Source organism: Trypanosoma rangeli (assembly GCF_003719475.1).
Source record: "Trypanosoma rangeli strain AM80 chromosome Unknown Tra_15.4_contig_00046, whole genome shotgun sequence".
NCBI lineage: Eukaryota > Euglenozoa > Kinetoplastea > Trypanosomatida > Trypanosomatidae > Trypanosoma > Trypanosoma rangeli.
In genome coordinates, this window is record NW_021705790.1 from 1 (window position 1) to 21,996 (window position 21,996).

A 21,996-nucleotide genomic window follows, 5' to 3' on the forward strand; every position below is an offset into this window, starting at 1 on the left:
CGATATATATATATATATATATATATATATATATACGGGAGGAGCGGAAAGAAATACGGGGGCGAACGAACAGGGGGTTGATGCGATATTCTCCGCTGGGCAACGAAACAGTGACGTCTTTTCCTATCACCGTTAAGGCGTCACAAACAACACGAAGATGTTTTTTTTTCTTTTTGATGTTGCCTGCGGCTTCTGTCACTGTTTCCCACACCAAACACCACGCGAGCACGTGTGCAACTTCATACACGGCGAGTAGGTGGTCTACCAACAAGCTGAAAAAAGCAACACCAATACTCAGAGCAAATAAGGAAAGGTGAGCATTTGCACAAGCTATAACCATGTTGAGAACAAGGACCGTACTGGCTTCTGCCGTGGCTCTTTTGTTGATAAGATTGCTTCTGCATCGCGTTTATTTTCGCCGTGGAGGCAAGCTGGTACCCGGCAGCATTGCGGTTATCACCGGTGGTGGTTCTGGCATTGGTCTGGAATTCGCGCGCCTCTTTGCCAGGGCCGGTTGTCACGTTGTGCTTGTTGGTCGCAATGTCGCAAACTTGCGTGCGGCACAGGCCTCGTGCTTGTCGCTGGGAGCCCCAACCGCCGAGTACGTCGTCGCCGACCTTGCCACAGTGGAGGGCACCACCAAAGTGGGGGATGTTGTGCGGGAGAGGCATGGGGCCCTCAGGTACTTGGTTCTCAACGCTGGGGCGGGTGCCATTGCTGCTTTTTCAAGTGATCCAAGTTTTACCGACAACTGTGATAAGATGATGCAGATTAATTACTTTTCGAATGTCCGTTTGCTTCAGCAGTTGTTACCACTGCTGGAAAACACAAACTCCGCGACAGCTCCGTCTAGGATCATTGTTTTGTCGTCTTTGGCGGGTGTGCTGCCCTCAATATATCGCAGCGCATATACGGCATCTAAGCATGCTATTCAGGGATTCATGAACGCAGTACGCGGGGAGACGGCGGTGTCAATTACGTTGTGTTGCCCCGGCTACGTTGACACCGACTTTCATCAACGGGCCCAACTCGCTGGAAACTTTGCTGCTAGCAACACACGTCGCGGTGTGCCGGCGCAGGTGTGTGCACAGGTCTGTCTGGACGGTGCGCTTCGTGGCGACAGTGAGGTGATAACAACAGTTTCTGGTAAGCTTGGCTACATCCTGCGACCCATCTTCACGAAATTCATTGATGCCCAGGTGAAGCGGGTCAGCCTTCACTCACTTCAAAGGTAGTTGTTCCCTATTGATTGTGGCCGCGGTGGTGTTTGTTTTTGCCTTGAGCGTTATCCCTTTTTTTTTCGCTATTTACTGTGACTTCAAGCTTGTATGACCCTCTGTGTGTGTGCGCGCTCTGGCCTGCGTTCTCCTCCTCTTCGCCATTCCTTACGGGGCATCCCTGTTGGATCCTGCTCTTGGCGCAAGGAATGAACGCACAGAAGTGCAATCAACAAAATAGAACCTGTTCTGCTTATTTCCATTTTTTACCTTTTTTTTTCTGCTTGGTGGTGGTGGTGGGGGGGGGGGGTTCGTTGCATGGAGGAAAGGATCAACAATGGCCAAGTCGAAGAACCACACGAACCACAACCAGTCGCGGAAGAACCACCGCAATGGCATTAAGCGCCCGCTGCCGATGCACCTGCATAATTCGAAGCGCGGTGGATGGCTTCCGGCTCTTGTCAACACCCGCCGTGTGCGCAAGTTGAACCAGAAGGCGGCTTTGAAGGCCCGCCGCGAGCGCCTTGCCGTGCACCAGGCCAAGCTGAAGTAAACCCAGATGGTGCATGGACCAAAGTGATCCTTTCTTTCACTTTTTTTGGTTTTATTTTTACTTCGTTCATCCCCATTAGGAGGAGAAAATTTAAAAAAAAAGGACATCTCTCTATCTTCTTCTGTCGCCGTAGGCGTGTTCCTGTAGGGGTTGGAATCGTGAGTGCGTTTCTTTTTTCTTTTTTTGTTGTTGCCAATGTTTTTACCATCTGCGTTGGACCTTACTTTGCTCCTTTTGCTTTGGTGATTCCTTTGCATTTGATACCTTCAAGGAAGTTAGGACCGATGGCCAAGTCGAAGAACCACACGAACCACAACCAGTCGCGGAAGAACCACCGCAATGGCATTAAGCGCCCGCTGCCGATGCACCTGCACAATTCGAAGCGCGGTGGATGGCTTCCGGCTCTTGTCAACACCCGCCGTGTGCGCAAGTTGAACCAGAAGGCGGCTTTGAAGGCCCGCCGCGAGCGCCTTGCCGTGCACCAGGCCAAGCTGAAGTAAACCCAGATGGGATTAAATGAAGATAAAATGGAGTGTATGCGTGGCGTCGTGTGTGATGCGAAGTTTGTCTTCCTCATCTTTCTTTTGAATGCCCTCGCTTGTTTTTCTGTATACTACGAGAGACAAGATCCTGCTTCCTTTTTTATTTTTATTTTTTGCCGTGCCTTAAGGTTGATTTCCTACTCGGTCCTTTGCTGTGTGTGTGTGTGTTTGCATGTGTGCAGCACGCTTGCACCTCCTTCATCTTACTTACCAAGGATAGTGAGAAGGGGGAACTGGTGGTGGAGTGACTGTTTTCCCTGACGTACGCCTTCTTTGTTATCGTTTTTCTCTTTTTGACTCAAAAGGCAGCAGTCTGAAACCTTAGCAGGTTCCCATAGCGTTATATATATAAGACTAGAGGGAGTGTTTGCGTGTGTGAACGACGGTAACAATTGTCACATTTTGAAGCAGTTGGGCGGGAAAAACCGTTGGCAGTATGCTACGTCGCACAGCCCGTTTTGCTCGCACACCTGTCAGTGCCTTTCTACACGAGCCGTCGCAGCGAAAGACGTTTGATGAAACCTTAGCGCAATGCAGCGCAAATGGGACGGATATGGCGAGCGGCCTGACGTCCGACTTTGCCTCTCTGCAGTCCAAGTTGCTGAAGTATCGAATCGTTCGTCTGCGCGACGAGCTGCAGTACGTGCGGCACCATCCTTTTAATAGTATGCCTTCTTTCTTTGGCCTGTTAAAGCATACTGTGTTACTGACGCTAGTATTTTTGATCTTCCGGAACATCGCCCGTCTCTCACTCTCGCCGTTGGAGGAGCCACCCACAGACTCTGCCGTCACAACAACGCCAGAAACGACGGATATGAATGCGCCGCCACAAAAAAAAAAAGGTAATAATCAGACAAAATAAAAAAGGAACAAGGGAAAACTGACTGGTGCGTGAGGAGGAATGTATGCAATGATGATTATGATGATGGTGGTGATTCTGAAGGCACACATGCGTGTTTTTGATCGTGAGTATGTTTACTTTTTATGTTGCTGAACTTGGAAGTAGCGGACTCTCTCTTGTTGTTGTTGTTGTTGTTGTTATTTGGAGGTGTAAATGATTACAGTCGCACATGTAATCTAAGCGGGTTCTACCACGATTCACACCGAGGCAAGAAAGTGTGGTAATTCTTTATTCGTTTATGAATGAAGGTGATTATTAACTCCTATTAGGGAAATGCATATGTTTTTTTCGTCACACAGGCGTGCAGGACAGGTACACAATACGCGCACACACGCAGATATCGAGAAGGAAACTCACGTAGTGTCAGTCTTTTGCCCTTATTTGAGTTACATATTGATCTAACACACATCATTCCTTCATGATGCCCACGAATGTATGATACTCACGCGTGTACGCATCCCCCCATGCATGTGCAATAACATACAAAAAGAAATTGACATGCTTTTACCTATTTTGCATCTGCGTGTTTCTCGCGTCTTATTATTATTATTATTTTGTTTTCTTATTTTTCTAACAACCACGGTGCAAGTAAAAAGGTCCGTGCTATTTGGGGATCAATCCCGGAAACATCCTCGTCGACATTCAACGAGAAGAAGAGGCGGAAAAAAAAAAGCGGGAATACTTCGACAGTGAAGTGAACCGGGGAGGGGGAGAAATAGCAGAGCGGAGCGACAATAGTGGCCATGGCGTTGCATCGGCTTCTCAAACGGCCAAAGATTACGAATGCCCAGATGCTTTTGATGCGCCGTCGGGAACCGTACAAGCCAACAATGAAGGACCGTCAAGAGATTAGGAATCGTGAGAAGCTTGAGTATTTTGAGAAGAAAAACGCAGAAGGGCTCATGTTTGTTCCCGAGACAGCCTTGCCACCATGGCAGAAGTCTCTCGCACTGAATGCCTGTGCGAAGGCGTCAAGCATGAATTTTAGAGGGTTCCGCGTGCGTGTGGTGGACAAGCAGGACGAACCAGGCTTTCCGACCCCATTTCGTTGATAACGCTCCATATATATATATATATATATATATCTTTATCTATCTGTATCATCGTCTGTGTCGATTTATGTGTGTGCAGGACGTGTACTGGGCATGCATGCCTTCTTTTACCACGGTGGGAGTTGTGTGCGTCGCATTGTGCTCTATTTGATTTTGTTTGTTTGTTTGTTTGTTTCCCCCGGCATGGATGTGCGAGAGGTGAGGGAATCGATACAAAGAAGTAAGCTACGCCAGTGCAAGTTAACTGAAGCACTCATACAAATTAAAAACAGTTGCGAACGTGGAGGCGGACACTTTTGCAATTTCCACTTCTTTCCAGTATCTTGACGATGTCGGGTGTTGCACCAAACATTCATCATGTGGGTGATGTGGACTCCACGATGGAGGTTGCACGTGCGATGTTGGCGGCCGCGAAAGGCGCTCCATTTGCCGTTCTGGCGGAGTCGCAATCGAAGGGGCGCGGAACTGGTGGACGCGTGTGGACCTCACCGAAGGGCAATCTTTACTTTACCCTTTGCATCCCCGAAGCGAGTATCAGGGCGGAGATTGTTCCTGTTCTACCGCTCGTTACTGGGCTTGCCTGCCGTGCAGCCATCATGAGTATTGTCAGCGGGGCCAACTTTTATGTGAAGTGGCCGAATGATATCGTGTACAACGGCAAAAAGCTTGGTGGAAGTATTGTGGAGAGTGAAGGGGGGTACTTGCTGGTTGGTATTGGTATGAACGTGGAGGTGGCGCCTCCGGTGACAGACAACGGTCGAGATTCCACTACTGTGAATTATGCTGCAGCGGCTGTTGGGCAGCCAAATATCACAGCATTGCAGCTTGCTGGGGCCGTTTGGAAGCAGTACTTTGAGATTATTTCAGACACGACGGTATCACGCAAGGCTGTTGTGGAGAATTTCGAGGCGGCAATGGATAAAAACCTTATTCTGCATCGTCGCACTCCGACAGGACGCGATCCGGAACCACTTCGTGCTGTACGGCTGAACGAATGGGGGCATCTCACTGTCTTGAAGCCAGACAGCACGGAGGAAACACTTATGGCGGAGTATCTTTTTTAGCCCTGCATGGGACAATGACAGGGAGAAGGAAGGTAATTTGTTTGTCAACGCGCTTTTTTTTCTTTTACTGCGTCGTCTAGCATGTACGAATCACAGCGTCTTTTGTCTGTGTATCGTATGACTAAAGAAGCAACAACAAGAAATAAAAAGAAAAAAGAAAAAAAAATCTTTCCGCACTTGATTGAGAAGCTTCTGGGGGGAATTCGAGCCCAGATGAAGCTAAATTAATTAGGGAGCGATGCATTGCTGCGCATTATTATTATTATTATTATTATTTTTTGAGCATGAGGGCGGGCTCGGATGGCGCAGATTATGAGTACTATTTCTTTTGCCGTTTTTGTCGTTGCTTTTACCTTCTTGCCCTCGCCTACATTATTACACTCCGCGCGGAAGAGTTTGGCGATTGCAGTGGACCCAAACGACTACCGCTTTGCTGGCTTAAAAGGAGAGCCTCGTTAACGTGCTCGTCTCCCTTTCGTATGCGTTTTTTTTCTCGGTGTGCGCTTTGCGTCTCCTCTGCAAGGGTGGGAATTGTTGGGGGTACGCCGAACCCAACGGGGGCATCCCCCGCTGCTGTGCTCTTCTCTCTACAAGAATAGAGGCGACGGCATCATATTGGCAAATATTCTCCCTTTTTGTTTTTAATAATGCTGTTTGTGGTTGTTGTTTTTTTCCCTCACGTCGCTGCTTTCCGCCGCTTGCTACGATTGACATTATTTTGCAAGCATCGTAGGAGATAGGAAATTGAGATAAAAAATGATGATTGTGTTGTTTTGTCGTTGACGTGGGCAAAAGTATGTGTCTTCTTTTTTTTTTTCTGGCTTGGGCGTGTGTGTGTATGTGGCAGTTGAAGGGGGGAGGGGGGGGATCATCGGTGGTTTTTTGAGTGCGCCATGTTTCTTTGTCTCTTCTTGCTCTTTCATTACTTTTTTCCCTCTCTGTCAAAGCAGCATCGTCTTTGTTCCTTACCTGGAGCAGGTTTGGAGCGAACGGCGGCCCACCATTTTTCCTGCTGACGCCACGCGGGTGACGAAGGCACACGCAGTGGAGGAGGAAGCAAGTGAGAAGAGGCCTAAACGTGGGTCAGGCCCAGAATTTTGTTTACTTCGTTTTCTCAGTGTCTCTCTGTTAGGTGCGCTGCATCTTTTATTTGGCATCTAACGTCGTTTGCTTCCGAGATATCGCAGTACGTGTGGTTCTGATTTACGAAAACCACCGCCTCGCACTCACGGAAGGAGCAACAGAGAGTAACACGTAATAAACGAAGCAGAGATGGGTTCTACGGGCCGGAAAGCCGTGGACGAAATTAACCACTGGATCGCTTACATCGACTGCGCCCTTTCCCACCCGCACCCGCTTCCAAAAGGAAAACACATTTTTCGTAGCGATCTCAGTACTGTCCCGGAGGTGCGTGACATCTACGACTGCTTGTACAAATTGTACACAGAGGAGACTGCGTCGGCGCCCTTCAGGGAGCCAGTACACGCACTGGATTTGGGTGTTTTCAACTACTACGAGGTGGTCAAGGAGCCCATGTCGCTGCGAACCGTGTTGGATCGCATTGCCGAGGGTGGCCACTACTCCCAGGCTTCTCAGGTGTTAGCGGATGTGGAAAAAATTTGGAGCAACTGTGAGAAGTTTAACGGTGTTGACTCCGCACTTGCCGCAGACGCCAAAAAATGTCAGGGGATACTGACAAGGCTGCGGGAGCGACTGGCGGACGAGCAGCCGGCACCAAATGCGGAGGTGGATAAAGTAATTAACGCCTTTGAGAGTGTGGATGAGTCCGTTCTGGGTGCACTAGAGGATTACTTCCGTAGGGAGGATCCTTCACTTATTCTGAGCAACGGGGACGTGGATGTGGAGGCGCTGCGGGTTAAGCACCTGCGGGCCATGAAAGCCATTCTTGAGCGTGCGATGAACGGCGGTGGTCTGTGAGGTGCTGCTTTGCCCAGGACACACTGCACCTGTGGCATTGCGTACGAGTTTGAAAAACAGGGAAGGCAAAAGCAAAAAAAAAATAATAATAAAACCAAAAGGGCAACTTGTGTCAGGTTTCAGTGCTGTTACAACACCTGATGTCTATTTGCCCTCCACCTTCTTCATGTTTTAAAATACCTCTTGTCATGGATGCTGGGGAAGGAGCGCTTGATGCACTGCGTGAATGACTGTGTCTGTATGTGTGTGATGGAACTGGCGGTGACGTCGCACAGAAAGGAAGGACACATCTGAATACGTGTTTGTTTCTGGTGGTGATTGCATATCTGCTGCGCTTTCACCCCAATTGGTCGATATCATACACACACACATACACACACTAAAACGCGATCATATAATTTTCTATCTCTTCTCTCTTTCACTCTTTTTTTGTCCATGTGTGTGCATTTGGTCTGCATTCCGTCAGGCCCATAACCGCAACAGTGAATACACAAGCATAATATATTATATAGTTGCTGCATCGTAGATGGGCGATGAAAGAGGAAGAGGGGAGACACAACAACGAGAGCAGTATGAACGTTGAGGCTGATGCAACTGGGGCCTCGGCAAATGCGGAGATCCTCGTGGCCCTGTCCCGACTTAAGAGCGCTCTGGCACGCGACTTGGAGACAATTAGACAGCGACAGGCCACAGCTTTTGCGGCGGAGCAGCCGTTGTCGTTTCAGGAATTTTTGTACACCAATGAAGAGGTGGTGGTCCCACAGCACATCGTGGCATTGCGCGCCAAACGTAGTGCCATAACTCATACAATGATGCCCCCCGAAGAGGACGACTGCGAGTAGCAGAGAGATTGACGAGCTCTCACTCTTTGTCCTTTACAAAAGTATGCAGTGCGGTTGTGTGTGTTTTTTTGTTTGTATTTCCCCCCTACTGTCCATAGCATGTGAGCTGTTGCAGGGATTCCCGCTGCCGCCAAACGTCCCGTTTTTGTCTATAGGCTATTTTTTTTTTTTCTGCTTTTGCTTGTATTTGCCTTTCCCTCTTTTTTTTTTTTGCACCCTTAGGGCTGTTGTGTGGCGTGCAGAAGTACGGCAATTTACCAAGGTAGAGCAAGCACTCGGATTGTGTGATTGGCATCAAACGTTCGCCAAACCCATTCGTGTTGGCGAGAAGACTCGGTGGCGGCGATAGTCCATAGAGGGAGGGGGCGAGGGGGAGGCAGCTGGCACTGAAATATGCTGCGTCTTTGTAGGGTGTGGCTGCGGGTGCAGTCGCACCAAAAGAAGAAGTCGCAACATCCCAACGCGGGCACACGGTTTGGCCGTGTGTATAACCGTGGCTTCATTCGCTACGGTTTTGGAGGCTTCGGCATGAGTGTTTATACACCAAAGAAGGATCGCACCTTTCGTGTTCAGCCGCTACCACCTCCACCCGGAGACGTCTTTGCAGACGATATGTCGCTGGTGCCTACGACGCGAACGCTGTCCCCTAACTTTCGTGCCTTTGCGCTGCAAGACGGCGGGGTGTTTTTTTCTCACCCATCCCATGATCAGATTATGCGATGGGGTCAGGGTGTGCTGACGGAGGAGACGAAGGCCACGGGGATGACGTCTATGGACAACTATGTCAACTCCCGTATTCAGTCTATCATAGCAGAGAATACAGTGGAAAATGTTGCGCTAAGTCATTGGCGTCGACGGCACATGTGGAATCTTATCAAGTCGCACGGGAAGCTGCAACGGCGATGGGGCGTCTCAGATGAATCGAAGGGTGCACGGTCAAACATTTACGGACGTTCCTAATGATTCCGTGTGTTTTCCTTTTTTTTTTTTCGGTGGGGAATGATTTCTACTGCTGATACCCTCTCTGTAGTATTCCATGCACGCAAAATGATTTTGCGTATGCTTGTTTTGCTGTGAGTATAGGCGCAAGTGTAACTGTGGTTGATGATGATTTTCTTGTTTTTGTTTCTTGTTGTCGATGTTGTTTGTCGTGGAGCGGCACGGCGTGAATACATGTGCATCGCTGAGCCACGCAGTTGCATGGTTACTTCTATTTGTGTGTGCGTGTGTGCGTGTTTTACTTATTTTCTACACTTTCTGATATTCTTTTTTTACCTTTTTGCGTAGATGTTACACAATTGTGAATGTTGCTGTTGCTCCTTTCTTTTTCGTTTTCTATTGCTTGTATTTTTAGGTTGTGTATGCATTTAACTGCGTGTGTGGGGTCTTTCTCTGTTGGCTGTCATCATTAGGATAGGATTGGCAAATGATTCACTCCTTTGCCCTCGTTTTTACTGGTCTGCTCACGTTATCAGCGGCGTTGGGCGGCCACATCCCAGCCGCCATTCTGCTCATATACATGATGCTGTTCCGAAACTCAAAAGGTGCGACCCCCCCGGTGGTGCTTCTGCTGGCGTTTTTATTTGCGTTGTTGCAGGTGCTGTCCACGCTCATCGTAAATCTAGTCGCTGTCTTCTCCCCCGCGGCGCGGAAGGTGCTTTTTGGCGACCACCGTGTCTTAGTCGAGTCGTTCGGCGTCTATGAAGCAGGGCCGGGCGCCAAGGCGTGGATTGTTGCAGGTGCCTGCATCCCCTCCAAACTTATTCTTGTGTTTATTACTTTATTTCGAAGAAAACTGTCACGCCGTTCTTCCATGAGACGCGTGCGCTCACTGCCAACAACCATGTCTTGGGCCTTCATGAGCGTTGCCACACCACTGATCGCCCCCACTGTGTTGGCTGGAGCGCTCTTGTTGATTGGCATGATTTCTTTTTTCTGTTTGGCGCTCGGAGCGAGCACACTGATATTTGGGGCGTTGTCTTCTCGGCATGGCCGCTTCCCACTCCTCGTTCTACACGTCTGCTCCGTATGTGGGACATTTGCGAGTTGCATCATTTTGGTGGCTTCATGCGTTTCCCAAAATACTGCCGTGGCCCATGCTCTGGTTGACGTGGATCCCATGTACGGCTTGACGAACTTGTATAACCAGACCGCAGACATCGCTATTCGTCGATTTGTGCAGCTTTGCTTCATGACGCTTACACTCTTTCTCGCCCAAATGGCTATGGAATGTCATGGGAGGGAAGTGCAACAACAGAATGTAAACAACCCGCTTTTGCGTGAAGAGGTACCAAGAAACAGTGGTAGGGTGGGTGGAGGCGTTCGCAGTACGTCTGTGGCAGTAGTTTTTAATCGTGTGGGCAATGCTGCTGGTGGTGATGGTGGTAGTGTTTCTTCCTATCGGACATGTTGTTTGCCTCTTGCTGTGGAGTCATCGCACGCGCGTTCTCAAACAGAACGTTCATCTCTTTGCAGCAGCGCTGCTATTGGAGCGAGCCCCATCGAACGGGTTGTAGTTGCCTTTGGTTGTGCTGGCACATGGATGCTGCGGATACTGCTTTCCAGCGCTCGCCTGATGCCGTTGGCGCTCATGGCTGCCAACATGATTGCTTTTCCAACCGTCGTCTCGTTGAGTTTGTTGCCGACGATGATGCTAGGGCAGCTGCTGCACTCTCAGCTCTTTGCGTCTCTTTTGCGGCTGACGCTGCTCCTCACTTTTTTCCTCGTCAATGTCCAGTACGTTGTGTTTGCCACAGATACGGTCCAGCCAAAAATTGTACGACGCCTCTTCTTGAGCGACGAGGGGCAGTGGCTGGGTTTGGTGCAGCTGATCGCCAGCGAGAATATATTTCTTGCGATGCTTGCGGCCTACGTGGTTACTCGTCACCACTCCCGTTTTGCTCAGCGAGAGGAAAGTGACTTGAACGATAACGTTGTGTCGTCAGCATCGTGGTCACGATCATTATTCCCGGCATTAGCTTTGCATACGCCTCATGAATTTATGACGTTGCGGAGTGTGAGTGAGAATAGTAATAACTGCAGTAACGTTCATGCTCCTTTGGATTCGCTGGGGGTACAGCGAGCTGCGGAACTCAAGTTGGGGGCTCAGCGTGTGACAGAGTTGCTTGCGTATTTTCCTTCCGACCTGCCTGAAAGCTTTGAGGCGTTTGAGCAGCTCTTTGTTTCTCTGGTTGGGCGCAAACCTATTGCTGAGGAGGTTAGATGCCTGTACAAGGATCAAATTGGCGATGTCCTTTTACTTGAGAAGCTGCATGATTCAGAGCGTCCTCTGCTATCTTATTATGCTCGTTGGGCGGAGGTTTTGTTTATGCGTCATGCCGTTCTCATTGCCCTGCTACTTCTTTTTTGTGTGGGTTCCTTTACATATCACATGGATATTTTACATGCCGCTGTGTTACTGCTATTTATTCTCTACTTTTTCCTTCCGGAGTCCACGGGCAATGCATGGATGTTGGTGGTGGTATATTTGATGTGCTTGACGGCGTTTGAGCTTATATTTACGTTTGCGAGTGGGTTCTTTAAACTTCCCACATACATTGCCGGTGGTTCGTTGCAGTACGCCACAATTGGGTTGGTTCCACTGCGTTCTCGCTACGAGGCTGTTCCATATATTTTGGCTATTTTTGTTATGACGTTTTTGTTCTTGCGGCTCCGTGTGTGCCGCTCATGGGGGACTGTAGTTTCACTGCACGAGTGGGACCGTTTTTGCTGCTCCAATATCGCCCGTCAGTGGTCCAGGCGGGCCACGATGACGGTGGCCACGGCAGTGTTTGTAGCATTAGGCGTATTTCTGGATTACTCTCTTATTGTGGAGGGGTTTCTTGCACTCTTTCTCCTCCTCACCATATCCGCAGCCGCACTTGCTCTATCGAACCCGCTGTTTGGGACGTTGTGGTGTATTGCGTGTGTCTACAGCGGCATAGTGATGACGGTGACCTCCGTGTGTCAGTTTACACAGCTTGCGGAAGTTCTACGAGAGAATCTTTTTGAGCGCCTCTGCCCTAGTGATGACGGCAACAGCAACGCCACCATTATTAGTCGTTGTGAGCAGGAGATTGGATTGTACCCGGCGCGCGAGGACATGCCGCTTACCTTTTTTCTTGCACCGTGGTTTCTTGCCTTTGCCACGGCGATGTCCCATCTCGGCCTGAAACGCGAGATAGAGGCATCACTGCAACGAATTGACCACCATGAGAGCGTGAGTGGGGGAATGAGCATGATGCAGCAGCAAGAACAACAGTCACCCGAAGGCCAGTGTGATAGGGAACAGAGATTTGTGCTTTTGGACTGCACCTCTTTGCCTTCGTTAGACAGTGGCGATCAGCGCTTTATCCGGCACGCCCTGAGTCTTCTTGTAATGATGGACACACTTGGCGAGTGGATCGCCGCGTTTGGCGCAGATTATGGTGGAGTAATGGTGTGGGTGTCGCTTTTTCTACTCGCCACGTATCGCCTTACAGTGCTAAACTCTGTCTACATGGTGTTTTTACTCCTTGACTTTACTCATATCTCAGTGTTGATTTATTGCGTGCTGCACATCCTTGTCCTATACACGTACAAGTTTTCATTTGTCACTGAGATTACGTACAGCTTCCGTGGTGTACCGCTTGCTACATTTATTGGTTTGGAAAAGGGTGGTGGGAATTCACCTTTTGCGCTTGTGCTGGGCCCCGTGTTAGTTTTTTTTGTTATGCTGCTGCGCATTCACACATGTGGAGCTAACAAGGACATCAGACGTCGTCAGCGCACGGAAGGTCCGGAAAGCAGCAGCTGGAAGAGTGTCTTCTGTACACAACTTTTTTTCTACGCCGGCTACGAGGGGCTGATAGTGACGCTGCTTATACTTCTTGCCTCTTCCAGCAATTCTTGCAGTGGTGCAGTGGTGGGATTGGTACTGCTGCCGCTATTACTAGCAACAGGGCGGCAGCGATTGTATCGTGGGTATCCCTGCTTTTTTATTCTGCTGCTGCTTTCCCTCATACTTGTCTGGCAATACGCACTACTTTTAAATGTTGCACATAACGTGTTTCCTACGATTGTGCGTTTTTCTCAAATGGCCGACGGGAGTGACACCTGGCAGCACTGGGTTTTTGTGTCACACTACCACACCCTTGTGGGGTGTTTTATCGGCATCATGCTACTTCACACAAATCGTCAGCAGTCTGCAGACACTGCTGTGTCCTTCTCTGTGCTTCGATCTCAGTTTAATGGGCACACCACTCTGGTGGGTTTTGTTCGTGCAGCATCTGTGAAGTCACTTCAACGTTTACCACGTGACAACTTTGACCGTGTCATCCCGCATTTTGTGGAGGCCTCACCGCCAAGTTGTCTTGGACGTGTGACGACACATATCGTTTTTGCCGTGTCGTACTTGTGTCCTGTAGCCGTCTTTTCCTTTGCCGCGGCGGTGGTGTCGTCGCCCTCTGTCATCAATCTCCTGCTGCTTGTTGCTGGATTGTTGCAGCTGGGACATATGGAAACGCTGCATTGGCGCTTCTCCTCCATTTGGCCGTCCATATCGGCAGCCTACTGGCTTCTCATTTGCCTCCCCGTCGTCTGCAATGCACCGTACGTGCGGCAGTTTTTGGTGGAGCACTGCAGTTTTAGTGAAGTTGTGGGTGTTGTGCAGGCAGGTGAACCCTTCCTGCTGGGCCCACTGCATGTCTTGCTTCTTCTTATGGTGACGGTGCAAGCACGTGTTTACAATGACTTCCGTTATACGAAGGTTTTGCGGCACATGTACGACCGCACCTCTTCGCGGCATTCTCGACACGAGGAGCTGTGGACTTGGCTGCGGGAAAAATATGAAGCGGAACAACGGTTGGTGGACGCCAAAAGCCGAGCCCTTCATGTGAAGCTGAAAGAGATACGGAGCATCCTGCACAGGGTCAATGATGCGTGGGAGCCGGAGAACATTCCTTTTGAGATGTCTGCGGACCAGCTGGTAAACAGCAAACACAAATTGCAGTATGATGAGGCAATCATGAAGTTGCGTCAGCGTACTGCGAATGACGATGAGGAAGCTGATGATACCGCGCCGCAGCGGTTGCCATTGGAAGAAGGAGAATGCTCATCGAAGAATAAGGCGTTAGCTGAGGAAAACGTCAGTGGCTTGCATAAAGTGTCTGACAGTAGCGGCAAATGTAAGAAAAGCCTAAATACACGTCTTCAATGCGCAATTTACATGGGTGCCACAGAGGTTGCTGATTGGCTTGCCTTGCACACGTATGACCCACGCCGTCACACGGCTGCACATTATCGAGGAATTTACAGCCGCCTGTTTTGGGTTGCTATTCGAGCGTTGGAGCGCCACACTGTGCTGTTGGTACTTCTTACGACAATGATTAACTTTATGCTTTCAAGATGCTTATGGGAATTGATACCGTTTTGCTTTATTCTTGTCGTGGCGATCACCTACCATCCCTTTCCGCCCCACTTTATTTTCGTATGCCTCTTTTATTATGTGGCAATTGGGATTCTGCTGAAGGAACTGATTGATGTTGTGCTTACCCATCTTTTCTATTCACAGCCTCTTATCGAATTTCTGGCGTGGACGATTCTGCACGTGTCGAAGGGTGCCTATTGGAAGCAGCGGATTGGGCACTCGTATGTTATAATGGACTTCATTGTTTTTGCTACACTGGTGCTGCATCAGAAAACCTGCCTGGCAAATGGCGTCTACAGTCAAAAAGATATTTTGCAGTCGAGGGAAAGTGAAAAGCCTCCAGAGAATACACAATGCGTTAGTGGGGGACAATACTCCTCCTCCCGTGTGTGCTTCTTCTGCTTCTTCACCATTCTCTACGCCGGATGTCGCATTTACGACAGATCAAGTGGCGGAGGAGGATCAGCAGGAGCAGGTGTCACGTTCACCGAAGGCTTCCGCCGTGGTCAGCCGCACAGAAGGTGTGATGGGAATGCACCAGAAAGTCCCTCTGTTTGTGTCTGGTTTTGTGCGAAATGCAATTACCACCCCTGGTGTCGGTAAAGACTGGTATGTCTACTATTTAACCGTTGATGCCATCGCCTTGGTGGTGTTTGTGCTTGGTTACAACAAGTTATCCGGTGGGGTGGAGGAAACTCTGCAGGAGAGCGTCAGACGCAACCTCCTCCCGGGTCCCATGGTGGTTGTGGCCCTTCTCTCAATCTTGTATATGATTGCCGATCGCATGTTGTACGTCACGCGTTGTATGAAGGGAAAGCTTCTTTTGAACATCTTAAGTGGTGTTGGTTACTGTCTCTGTTACTTGTTATGGGGACACCTTGTGACGGTACGGTCCCGTTTCGTGGGGAACGTGTTCTTCACGCTGAAGATTATTGCCTTGACAATCGCGGTCCTTCAGCTGCGTGTGGGGTACCCACGGCATCGTCGACATGACCCGTTTACATACACAGCCGGCCGATCTTGGGTTGCGGCGTCGTTGTATGCGTTGTATCGTGGAGTTCCGTTCCTCTGGGAAGTGCGTGTGGTGACGGACTGGACTGTGGAGAAGACAGCGCTAAACCTTGATGATTTTCTCACGATTGAGGACCTCTACCACATTGTCTTTGAACGACGGTGCAAAATACATGAAGCGCGTGAACAGCAGCCTATGCTGGGCATGTCCATTTGCCGTTCCGCAAAGCTCAGTGTTGGCCTTTTGCGTCTCGCCATGATCCTATTGGCGCTGATGGCTCCGCTGGTGTATTACTCCACCTTTAATCCTTCCATAGAGTCCAATAAGGTGATGCAGCTGCGAGTGGGCCTATCGTTTATGTCCTTGCAGCCGTTTTATGTTTCAACGACATTTACCACTGAGACGATTCCTAACGACTGGGCTTTGTGGTTGGCCCGCACACGTCCCTCGCTGGACCAGGAGGGGATCATGAACACGAAAAAGACGTTGCAACTAGTACCGGTAAGTTCCTGCAGCAATGATCTTTGGTCAATCAGCCCGCATGCATTTCGGCAGCTCAATGAGCAGCTTACAGCGGCGATGAATAACAAAACCGACATTCAACTGTATCAGTCACTCGAACTCTCACGCAGTGGGACGTCGAATCCCGTCTTGTACGCGCGAAGTTGGACATTTTCCTGGAAGACTGCTCGTGAGATTCACCATATGTTGAACAGTCCTGTTGCAAATGACACAAAGTACGTACTGCTGCAAAACTTCTACAGTCCCTTTTTTTTTGCTCATCCCGATGGTTTTTCTGCCTTTGACGATGGGACCGGAAAAAATGTCATAGACTGTAGTATTGTGCTCCGGCAGGATGTGGAGCCGATGCTAAACAGCACTGTCCGTTACTGGTGTGTGAAGTGTCAATCACTCTTTACGGGCGGAAATGTCCCGAGTGACAACCTCACACGCTTTCCAGAGTGGCACTGTCTCTCCACCGGTGAGGGCTGCAACAACTTTGATTTTGAGCGACAGAACGGGGATGGCGGCTACAACCCGGTGTCGATGTACTTTGTGATTCTTTCTGATCCCTCGGTGGGTGGTGTGTCTTTCCTGCAGGGTATCGGTATCGTCGCTCTCTACACGACGTTTGTGCTCGCCTTGGGCCGAATCTTCCGGGGAATGTTTTCAGATAAGGCAAAGCACGCGGTGCTGACTGCCATGGCGGACCCCACCCCGGTCGCCCAGCTGATTGAGTACATTGAGCTGGCACGGGAGTGCAGCGACCTGCGGCTGGAGCAGTCGGTGTACTTCGAGCTGGTCGACCTGCTGCGGTCGCCTGAGCGGCTTCTGCGCCTGACGGGGTTTAACCGACGGCTGTACGACGTGGAGACGGAGGTCCTGCAGTCCCCAAACCCCTCTGCGAGCACGCCCGTGGGTGACAACTCCTCGCGCGACGATGACCCGCTACGGGATCCAGTGGCGGATGCCTCCACCGCCAGCGAAGGTGCCCACGAGAGGCGGGAGTAACTTGCCCTTCACTGCCATCACCCCTACGCAGTCCTACGAAGGGCGGGACGCGTCCTATGGCGTGGTGTAAAAAAAAAAAAAAAACAGAAGGTGAAAGTGAGAGCTGTGTTGTTGTTTTTAATTGATGTTGTTTATGTGTGTGTTGCCCCCGTTTTGCTGTTATGTTTGTATATGCGCATCTTTGTATCACGCGTGCCCGCGTGGATTGTCGCTGCACGTGGGTGTGTGTGGTAGGTGAATGCTATTACCGACATCAATAACCACGACCTCTTCCACCGCCATTATTAGTCATTGTCCATGGACGTAGAAGTATATGCATCCAGATGTCAGTTGAACACACATACAGAGAGAGATAGATAGAGAGAGAGAGAGATAGAGTTGCATTGCATCTGAATTTGGATGGAAGTGATTTGTGTGCATTTTCTCTCTTTTTACTCTTTATGGTTTGTTTCTTTGGCTCTTGCTTGGTATGTACGACAGTGGCAAAAGGAAGAGGGCCGTATTGTGTGTGTGTGTGTCTGTGTGTGTCGCAGTGAGGTGTACATACTTTATCGGGGGGGAGGGGGGGTGACAAAATAAGGGGCAGCAATAAGGAAGAGAGCGAGGACGGGGAGGTATCATGCCTGAGCCCTCATGTACGGTGTATGATAACACGCTTGGCGGATCTCGGCTACGGCGCCACATTGCCCCGCAGATACGCACTGCCGGTCTTGTCGTTCCACGTGACTGCGGCACTGTTGCGCAGCTTTTGTCTGATTATTACTTGTCCGGCAGTGTCACGCCAGACCTCATCAAGTCCCACAGACGTGGTGGTGAGGTTGGCCGAACCTCCCGACATTACGGTCGTGCGCGCGACCCCCCAGTCGATGAGTCCATACGTCACGGTCTCAAAAACGATGTCAGCGAAACTGCGTTTTTGTGTTTACAGCCTGATACGAATCGTCTGTCGGCACTGATGAATGAGCAGCTGGAGCACATGTATCTTTCTTCCGTTCGCCGCCCACTCGGTCACGCACCGGTACCACCGTACGAGGTGGTCGTCCCTCGTGATGGGTTTGGCATTCCTTCAGACCCGAGTGAGAGCGTCGAGAGAGTCATGTACAGCGGTAAGGACGTGGACGTTCTTCACCCCGTCGGCGAGCGCAAGGATCGAGGCTACAACTGGGAGAGCGTTGGCATCGACCCAACTCAACACCGTTTCGGGAAGACCTTTGCGAAGGATGCCATGACGTCGGCGGATGTGATGCGTGAGAATTGTCTCGTGTCGAATGTGTTTCCAAAATTTGTGAAGGACCACCGGATGGTGGGGAAGGTGGAGCTTGGTAAACCACGTTCATACGGCTTTGATAACTCCACGTTTAAAGCGACGGCGGAAAAGCGTGCTGTGCGGCGTTCGCGCCGAGGGGATGGCGACAACGCTCGCGCATTGCTTAGCAGCTGGGCGCGACACCCTGCCACACTGCAGGCACTCGAGAAGCAGGGCGACCGCGCGGCGACCTCAGAGGCGGGTTTAATAGAAGGTGCTACCACAACTACTGGCGACAACGGTGGTGAGGGCAGTGTGAGGCGTTCAAGGTTTGCATGTACGTTTGACAGCAAACAAAGCGGCAGGTCGGTGGCCCTCACGGAGTTGGAAGACGAGGCGCGCGTGCCGCACCTTTTGTATCCTTGCCATTATGTGCAACTTGGCGTAAAGTCTGAGTACTTTGCGGGTGGTCGTCCGTTAGAAGAAATACGGAGACTGTGCAGGAAGGTTGACTTCGGGCTCAACGACAGTCAAATCGATGAGGTGTTTGCAAGCATCGCCCAGGATGGCCTTTGCGGCATCGAGCAGTTCAAGAACAAGGCTGCAGCGATGGGATACTTGGCGTAGCGTCTTCTCCTCGACAACACCTCCTGCGTCTCCATACGCAGCATCAATTATCTTATGTACCATTGCGAGGGAGAAGGAATTGAATGCGGAAAAGAAAACTTTTTTTGTTTTTTTTTGTTTCCTCTTTACACAACAACAACAAAAAGGAAAATAGTAAAGGAGAGAGAGAAAAAATCGGGTTGACGAGGTTACCGGGGGATAAATCAATCCGTCACCTAAGAAAACAGCCGGAAGCATTGATCAATTTTGGAAGTCGGGAAATTCATGAAAGTGACAGTGAAGCGAAGACTAAACCATGTAGCAAACACCACCATTGCACCTGGCCATGTATCCATCTGCCTGCATCTTTCACTTTATATAATATATGTAAGTATGTGTGTGTATGTGCTGTTGTTGTTGTTGTTGTTGTTTTTTGCCTTTTTTTTCCTGTAATGGCGGTGATTGTCTTTGTCGTGTATAATTTCGTAATGTCCTTTTTTTTTTTGTATTTTGTATTATTATTTTTTGCCTTTTCCGTTATTTTCTCTGTTGGTTGCAGGTGGGGCGCCAAACACGCATACATTATGGCGAAGGAATCAAAAAGTTTTGAGGACCTCGCCTAGTTACTCTCTTGACTTGGGAATAGGCGTAGGTGCCACTCAGGAACCATCCGGCTTCAACAAAAGCAACATCAACAACAAAAATTAATTGGGAGTGCGTGATACTAAAGAGTAATCACAAGCACACGCATACAAACACCCAATAATAAGGGTGAGAGGAAGGGATATGCTTCGGCAAACATTGTGGAACGGGATAAAACCGTACCTGCACGCATTCTCCCCTGGCGCGCGTGCCTCTGAGAAGGGGATGCTTTATCGAAACAAATAATATGAACGCCCATACGCGGGTGGCGTCTATTCAGCAGGCGCAGCGCACTCACAGTGAGGGGAAAATATTTCTTATGCTCTTGGTGCTGGATCAAATATATTCCTCTCTGCGACTCTAGTGGGCGTCGCGGTCATCGTTATTTTTGTCTACTTTTGTTAGCAACCATTTAGCCTCAATACACACAAGCAGTGCTGGATTTTAGGAGTACTTAATGAGCATGAGTTTTACCAACGCAATAGGGAGATGAATTTAGTTCTTGAGTCCCGCAGGGATGCGATTGAGGGGACAAGAGAAGCCATTGGCATTAGACCGGCCGTATTTGATGCACCGCAGGATGACCTGTACGTCAGCCGCACCGGTGATTTTTCACCACAAAAGTGAAAAAGGTCACTTATCGTGTATATTGCCCTTTTTCCTCTGCCACCGAGATGAAGGATTATGATTGGGACGACGACGACGACGACGACGTCAACAATAGAATGGGAGAGGATGAGGAGAAATTAGAAGGGTCTGTATAAAAACCAAAAAATAGGTTCTGAGAAGAAAATAAGTAAAAGAAAAAGAAGTGTTGCTGCAGAGCCAGTAGTGGTGTATGTCTCTGCCTGGGAAGGGTGGGGGTAATGGGAAAGGGGGTAGGGTAGCATTGGGTGATAACGCTACATCAGGGTGAGATAGGATGAAAGAACAAGGAATGAAGAAAAAAAGGTATGCATCCAGGTGTGTGCATATATACATCCTATTATTGGCATTGTTAATAATGTGAGTTTGTTCCCGTGGGTGCAAGTCGGAGTGTGGGGTTAGTTAGTATTAGGTGAAGAGTTGTTTTCTGTTTTGACGCCTTCTCCAATGTCTCATATTTGTTAAATTTTGAAATACTTGCGGCGAATTGTGATTGTTGTTGTTATTCCAATTCTGACTGCATTCCGAAACATGGACTACACACTTACCATCCTTTTTTTTTTATTATTATTATTGTGTGTGTGTGTGTGGCAGTAGTAGTGGTGGTGGCGGTGAATATATTTGCCGGTCTCTCGCGCCACCAATGCCGCATCATCAGCATCCTATTGCAGTGTTGGATGTGGGGTCATGCAACACTAGGCTCGGCTTTGGTGGGGAGGAGGCACCACGCGTGGTGCAATCAACTATTGTGGGAACTCCGCAGCATTGCGGCGTGATCGGGTCTCTGTTGCAGCACCACAGTGACACCTTTGCTGGTGAGGCGGCGTGGGAACGGCGAGGACTCTTGAATCTCAGTTACCCTGTACAAGGCCGACGTATAGTCAGTTACACGGGTCTTGAGCACATCCTACATGATGCATTGTATACCTGGCTTCCTGTAGTCCCGAATGAAACACCACTTCTATGGGTGGAACCAGTCTCCACCTCACGTGAGGACCGCGAACACATCTGCGAACTTTTCTTTGAAGCATTTGACGTTCCACTCCTCGCCATGACGAATGCTGCAGCCGCGTCAGTGTACTCCACTGGGCGCACTTCGGGTCTCGTTTTGGATAGCGGAGAGGACTGTACCACGGTAAATGCCATCTGGGAGGGTTACAACTTGCAGCACGCCTTCCATTCCTCTTCCATAGCTGGGCGTACTTTGACGGATCGTTTGTTTGGATATTTGCGCGGTAAAGGATACGCCCTCTCCACGGCGGATGATCGCTGTCTTGTGGAAAAAATTAAGCGTTCCTGCTGCTACGTCGCTGCCAACGCGGAGGTGGAGATGATGAATTTTGGAAATAAGACACAACATGATAGCTATGAGTTGCCTGATGAACAGCACATTTACCTTCAGGAAAGTCAGTTTATGGTTCCCGAGCTCCTGTTTCACCCGTTGAAGGATTGTGATAGTGGCGGTGGGGAGGTTGGCTGGGCAGAGGCGGTGACGCACGTTGTGCGGAAAGCCCCACCGTTTACACAGTCTCATTTACTGGAGAACGTTGTGCTTGGGGGCGGGAATACATTGTTTCCCGGCATCGAGCAGCGGCTGCGACAAGACATGTTGGCGCTGAATACTAATGGAGAACAGGGCATCAACTGCATTGCCTTCCCGGATCGAGACCTGGCTGCCTGGGTTGGCGCATCAGTCGTGGCGTCGATGCCTACATTTTCACAATTGTGTCTTTCTAGGAAGGAATACTACGAAAAGGGTGCCGCTGCCATGCATGTGAGGGCGTAGCATCCAAAAGGTGGGTGTGAGAGGAAAAGTCT

The 21,996-nt window shown here is 49.7% G+C and overlaps 12 protein-coding genes and 1 pseudogene across 12 annotated transcripts, besides 21 other annotated features; all 13 read left to right on the top strand.

Moving 5' to 3' along the window:
• The first annotated feature begins 2 nt into the window (after nt 1-2).
• Nucleotides 3-35: a microsatellite.
• A 303-nt stretch (nt 36-338) lies between these two features.
• TraAM80_02103 (short-chain dehydrogenase) lies at nt 339-1,235 on the top strand (the record flags this gene model as incomplete). The annotated part of the gene is made up of 1 exon (XM_029379120.1): nt 339-1,235. One exon carries the CDS (start codon nt 339-341, stop codon nt 1,233-1,235), a length of 897 nt encoding a protein of 298 aa, XP_029241003.1.
• A 267-nt stretch (nt 1,236-1,502) lies between these two features.
• Nucleotides 1,503-1,526: a microsatellite.
• A 135-nt stretch (nt 1,527-1,661) lies between these two features.
• TraAM80_02104 (60S ribosomal protein L29) lies at nt 1,662-2,270 on the top strand (the record flags this gene model as incomplete). The annotated part of the gene is made up of 1 exon (XM_029379121.1): nt 1,662-2,270. The coding sequence occupies one exon, from the start codon at nt 1,662-1,664 to the stop codon at nt 2,268-2,270; it is 609 nt and encodes a 202-aa protein (XP_029241004.1).
• Nucleotides 2,271-2,465: 195 nt separating this feature from the next.
• Nucleotides 2,466-2,491: a microsatellite.
• Nucleotides 2,492-2,748: 257 nt separating this feature from the next.
• TraAM80_02105 (uncharacterized protein) lies at nt 2,749-3,174 on the top strand (the record flags this gene model as incomplete). The annotated part of the gene is made up of 1 exon (XM_029379122.1): nt 2,749-3,174. One exon carries the CDS (start codon nt 2,749-2,751, stop codon nt 3,172-3,174), a length of 426 nt encoding a protein of 141 aa, XP_029241005.1.
• A 48-nt stretch (nt 3,175-3,222) lies between these two features.
• Nucleotides 3,223-3,248: a microsatellite.
• An 81-nt stretch (nt 3,249-3,329) lies between these two features.
• Nucleotides 3,330-3,355: a microsatellite.
• A 395-nt stretch (nt 3,356-3,750) lies between these two features.
• Nucleotides 3,751-3,783: a microsatellite.
• A 173-nt stretch (nt 3,784-3,956) lies between these two features.
• On the top strand, nt 3,957-4,265 carry TraAM80_02106 (uncharacterized protein; the record flags this gene model as incomplete). The annotated part of the gene is made up of 1 exon (XM_029379123.1): nt 3,957-4,265. The coding sequence occupies one exon, from the start codon at nt 3,957-3,959 to the stop codon at nt 4,263-4,265; it is 309 nt and encodes a 102-aa protein (XP_029241006.1).
• Nucleotides 4,266-4,274: 9 nt separating this feature from the next.
• Nucleotides 4,275-4,314: a microsatellite.
• A 103-nt stretch (nt 4,315-4,417) lies between these two features.
• Nucleotides 4,418-4,440: a microsatellite.
• A 154-nt stretch (nt 4,441-4,594) lies between these two features.
• On the top strand, nt 4,595-5,329 carry TraAM80_02107 (biotin/lipoate protein ligase; the record flags this gene model as incomplete). The annotated part of the gene is made up of 1 exon (XM_029379124.1): nt 4,595-5,329. One exon carries the CDS (start codon nt 4,595-4,597, stop codon nt 5,327-5,329), a length of 735 nt encoding a protein of 244 aa, XP_029241007.1.
• A 123-nt stretch (nt 5,330-5,452) lies between these two features.
• Nucleotides 5,453-5,495: a sequence feature (A-rich).
• An 86-nt stretch (nt 5,496-5,581) lies between these two features.
• Nucleotides 5,582-5,608: a microsatellite.
• A 993-nt stretch (nt 5,609-6,601) lies between these two features.
• TraAM80_02108 (uncharacterized protein) lies at nt 6,602-7,267 on the top strand (the record flags this gene model as incomplete). The annotated part of the gene is made up of 1 exon (XM_029379125.1): nt 6,602-7,267. One exon carries the CDS (start codon nt 6,602-6,604, stop codon nt 7,265-7,267), a length of 666 nt encoding a protein of 221 aa, XP_029241008.1.
• Nucleotides 7,268-7,334: 67 nt separating this feature from the next.
• Nucleotides 7,335-7,367: a sequence feature (A-rich).
• A 257-nt stretch (nt 7,368-7,624) lies between these two features.
• Nucleotides 7,625-7,647: a microsatellite.
• Nucleotides 7,648-7,800: 153 nt separating this feature from the next.
• TraAM80_02109 (uncharacterized protein) lies at nt 7,801-8,109 on the top strand (the record flags this gene model as incomplete). Its single annotated transcript, XM_029379126.1, has 1 exon — nt 7,801-8,109. One exon carries the CDS (start codon nt 7,801-7,803, stop codon nt 8,107-8,109), a length of 309 nt encoding a protein of 102 aa, XP_029241009.1.
• Nucleotides 8,110-8,268: 159 nt separating this feature from the next.
• Nucleotides 8,269-8,321: a microsatellite.
• Nucleotides 8,322-8,502: 181 nt separating this feature from the next.
• Nucleotides 8,503-9,069, top strand: TraAM80_02110 (putative variant surface glycoprotein; the record flags this gene model as incomplete). The annotated part of the gene is made up of 1 exon (XM_029379127.1): nt 8,503-9,069. One exon carries the CDS (start codon nt 8,503-8,505, stop codon nt 9,067-9,069), a length of 567 nt encoding a protein of 188 aa, XP_029241010.1.
• Nucleotides 9,070-9,205: 136 nt separating this feature from the next.
• Nucleotides 9,206-9,255: a microsatellite.
• A 280-nt stretch (nt 9,256-9,535) lies between these two features.
• Nucleotides 9,536-15,118, top strand: TraAM80_02111 (uncharacterized protein; the record flags this gene model as incomplete). Its single annotated transcript, XM_029379128.1, has 1 exon — nt 9,536-15,118. The coding sequence occupies one exon, from the start codon at nt 9,536-9,538 to the stop codon at nt 15,116-15,118; it is 5,583 nt and encodes a 1,860-aa protein (XP_029241011.1).
• A 133-nt stretch (nt 15,119-15,251) lies between these two features.
• On the top strand, nt 15,252-17,039 carry TraAM80_02112 (putative transmembrane protein; the record flags this gene model as incomplete). The annotated part of the gene is made up of 1 exon (XM_029379129.1): nt 15,252-17,039. The coding sequence occupies one exon, from the start codon at nt 15,252-15,254 to the stop codon at nt 17,037-17,039; it is 1,788 nt and encodes a 595-aa protein (XP_029241012.1).
• Nucleotides 17,040-17,145: 106 nt separating this feature from the next.
• Nucleotides 17,146-17,184: a microsatellite.
• A 199-nt stretch (nt 17,185-17,383) lies between these two features.
• Nucleotides 17,384-17,417: a microsatellite.
• Nucleotides 17,418-17,542: 125 nt separating this feature from the next.
• Nucleotides 17,543-17,567: a microsatellite.
• A 91-nt stretch (nt 17,568-17,658) lies between these two features.
• TraAM80_02113 (flagella associated protein) lies at nt 17,659-18,912 on the top strand (the record flags this gene model as incomplete). The annotated part of the gene is made up of 1 exon (XM_029379130.1): nt 17,659-18,912. One exon carries the CDS (start codon nt 17,659-17,661, stop codon nt 18,910-18,912), a length of 1,254 nt encoding a protein of 417 aa, XP_029241013.1.
• A 375-nt stretch (nt 18,913-19,287) lies between these two features.
• Nucleotides 19,288-19,325: a microsatellite.
• A 60-nt stretch (nt 19,326-19,385) lies between these two features.
• Nucleotides 19,386-19,425: a microsatellite.
• Nucleotides 19,426-19,568: 143 nt separating this feature from the next.
• Nucleotides 19,569-19,595: a microsatellite.
• Nucleotides 19,596-19,676: 81 nt separating this feature from the next.
• Nucleotides 19,677-20,157, top strand: TraAM80_02114 (hypothetical protein; annotated as a pseudogene).
• A 68-nt stretch (nt 20,158-20,225) lies between these two features.
• Nucleotides 20,226-20,247: a microsatellite.
• Nucleotides 20,248-20,821: 574 nt separating this feature from the next.
• TraAM80_02115 (actin-like protein) lies at nt 20,822-21,964 on the top strand (the record flags this gene model as incomplete). Its single annotated transcript, XM_029379131.1, has 1 exon — nt 20,822-21,964. One exon carries the CDS (start codon nt 20,822-20,824, stop codon nt 21,962-21,964), a length of 1,143 nt encoding a protein of 380 aa, XP_029241014.1.
• Between the last annotated feature and the right edge of the window lie 32 nt (nt 21,965-21,996).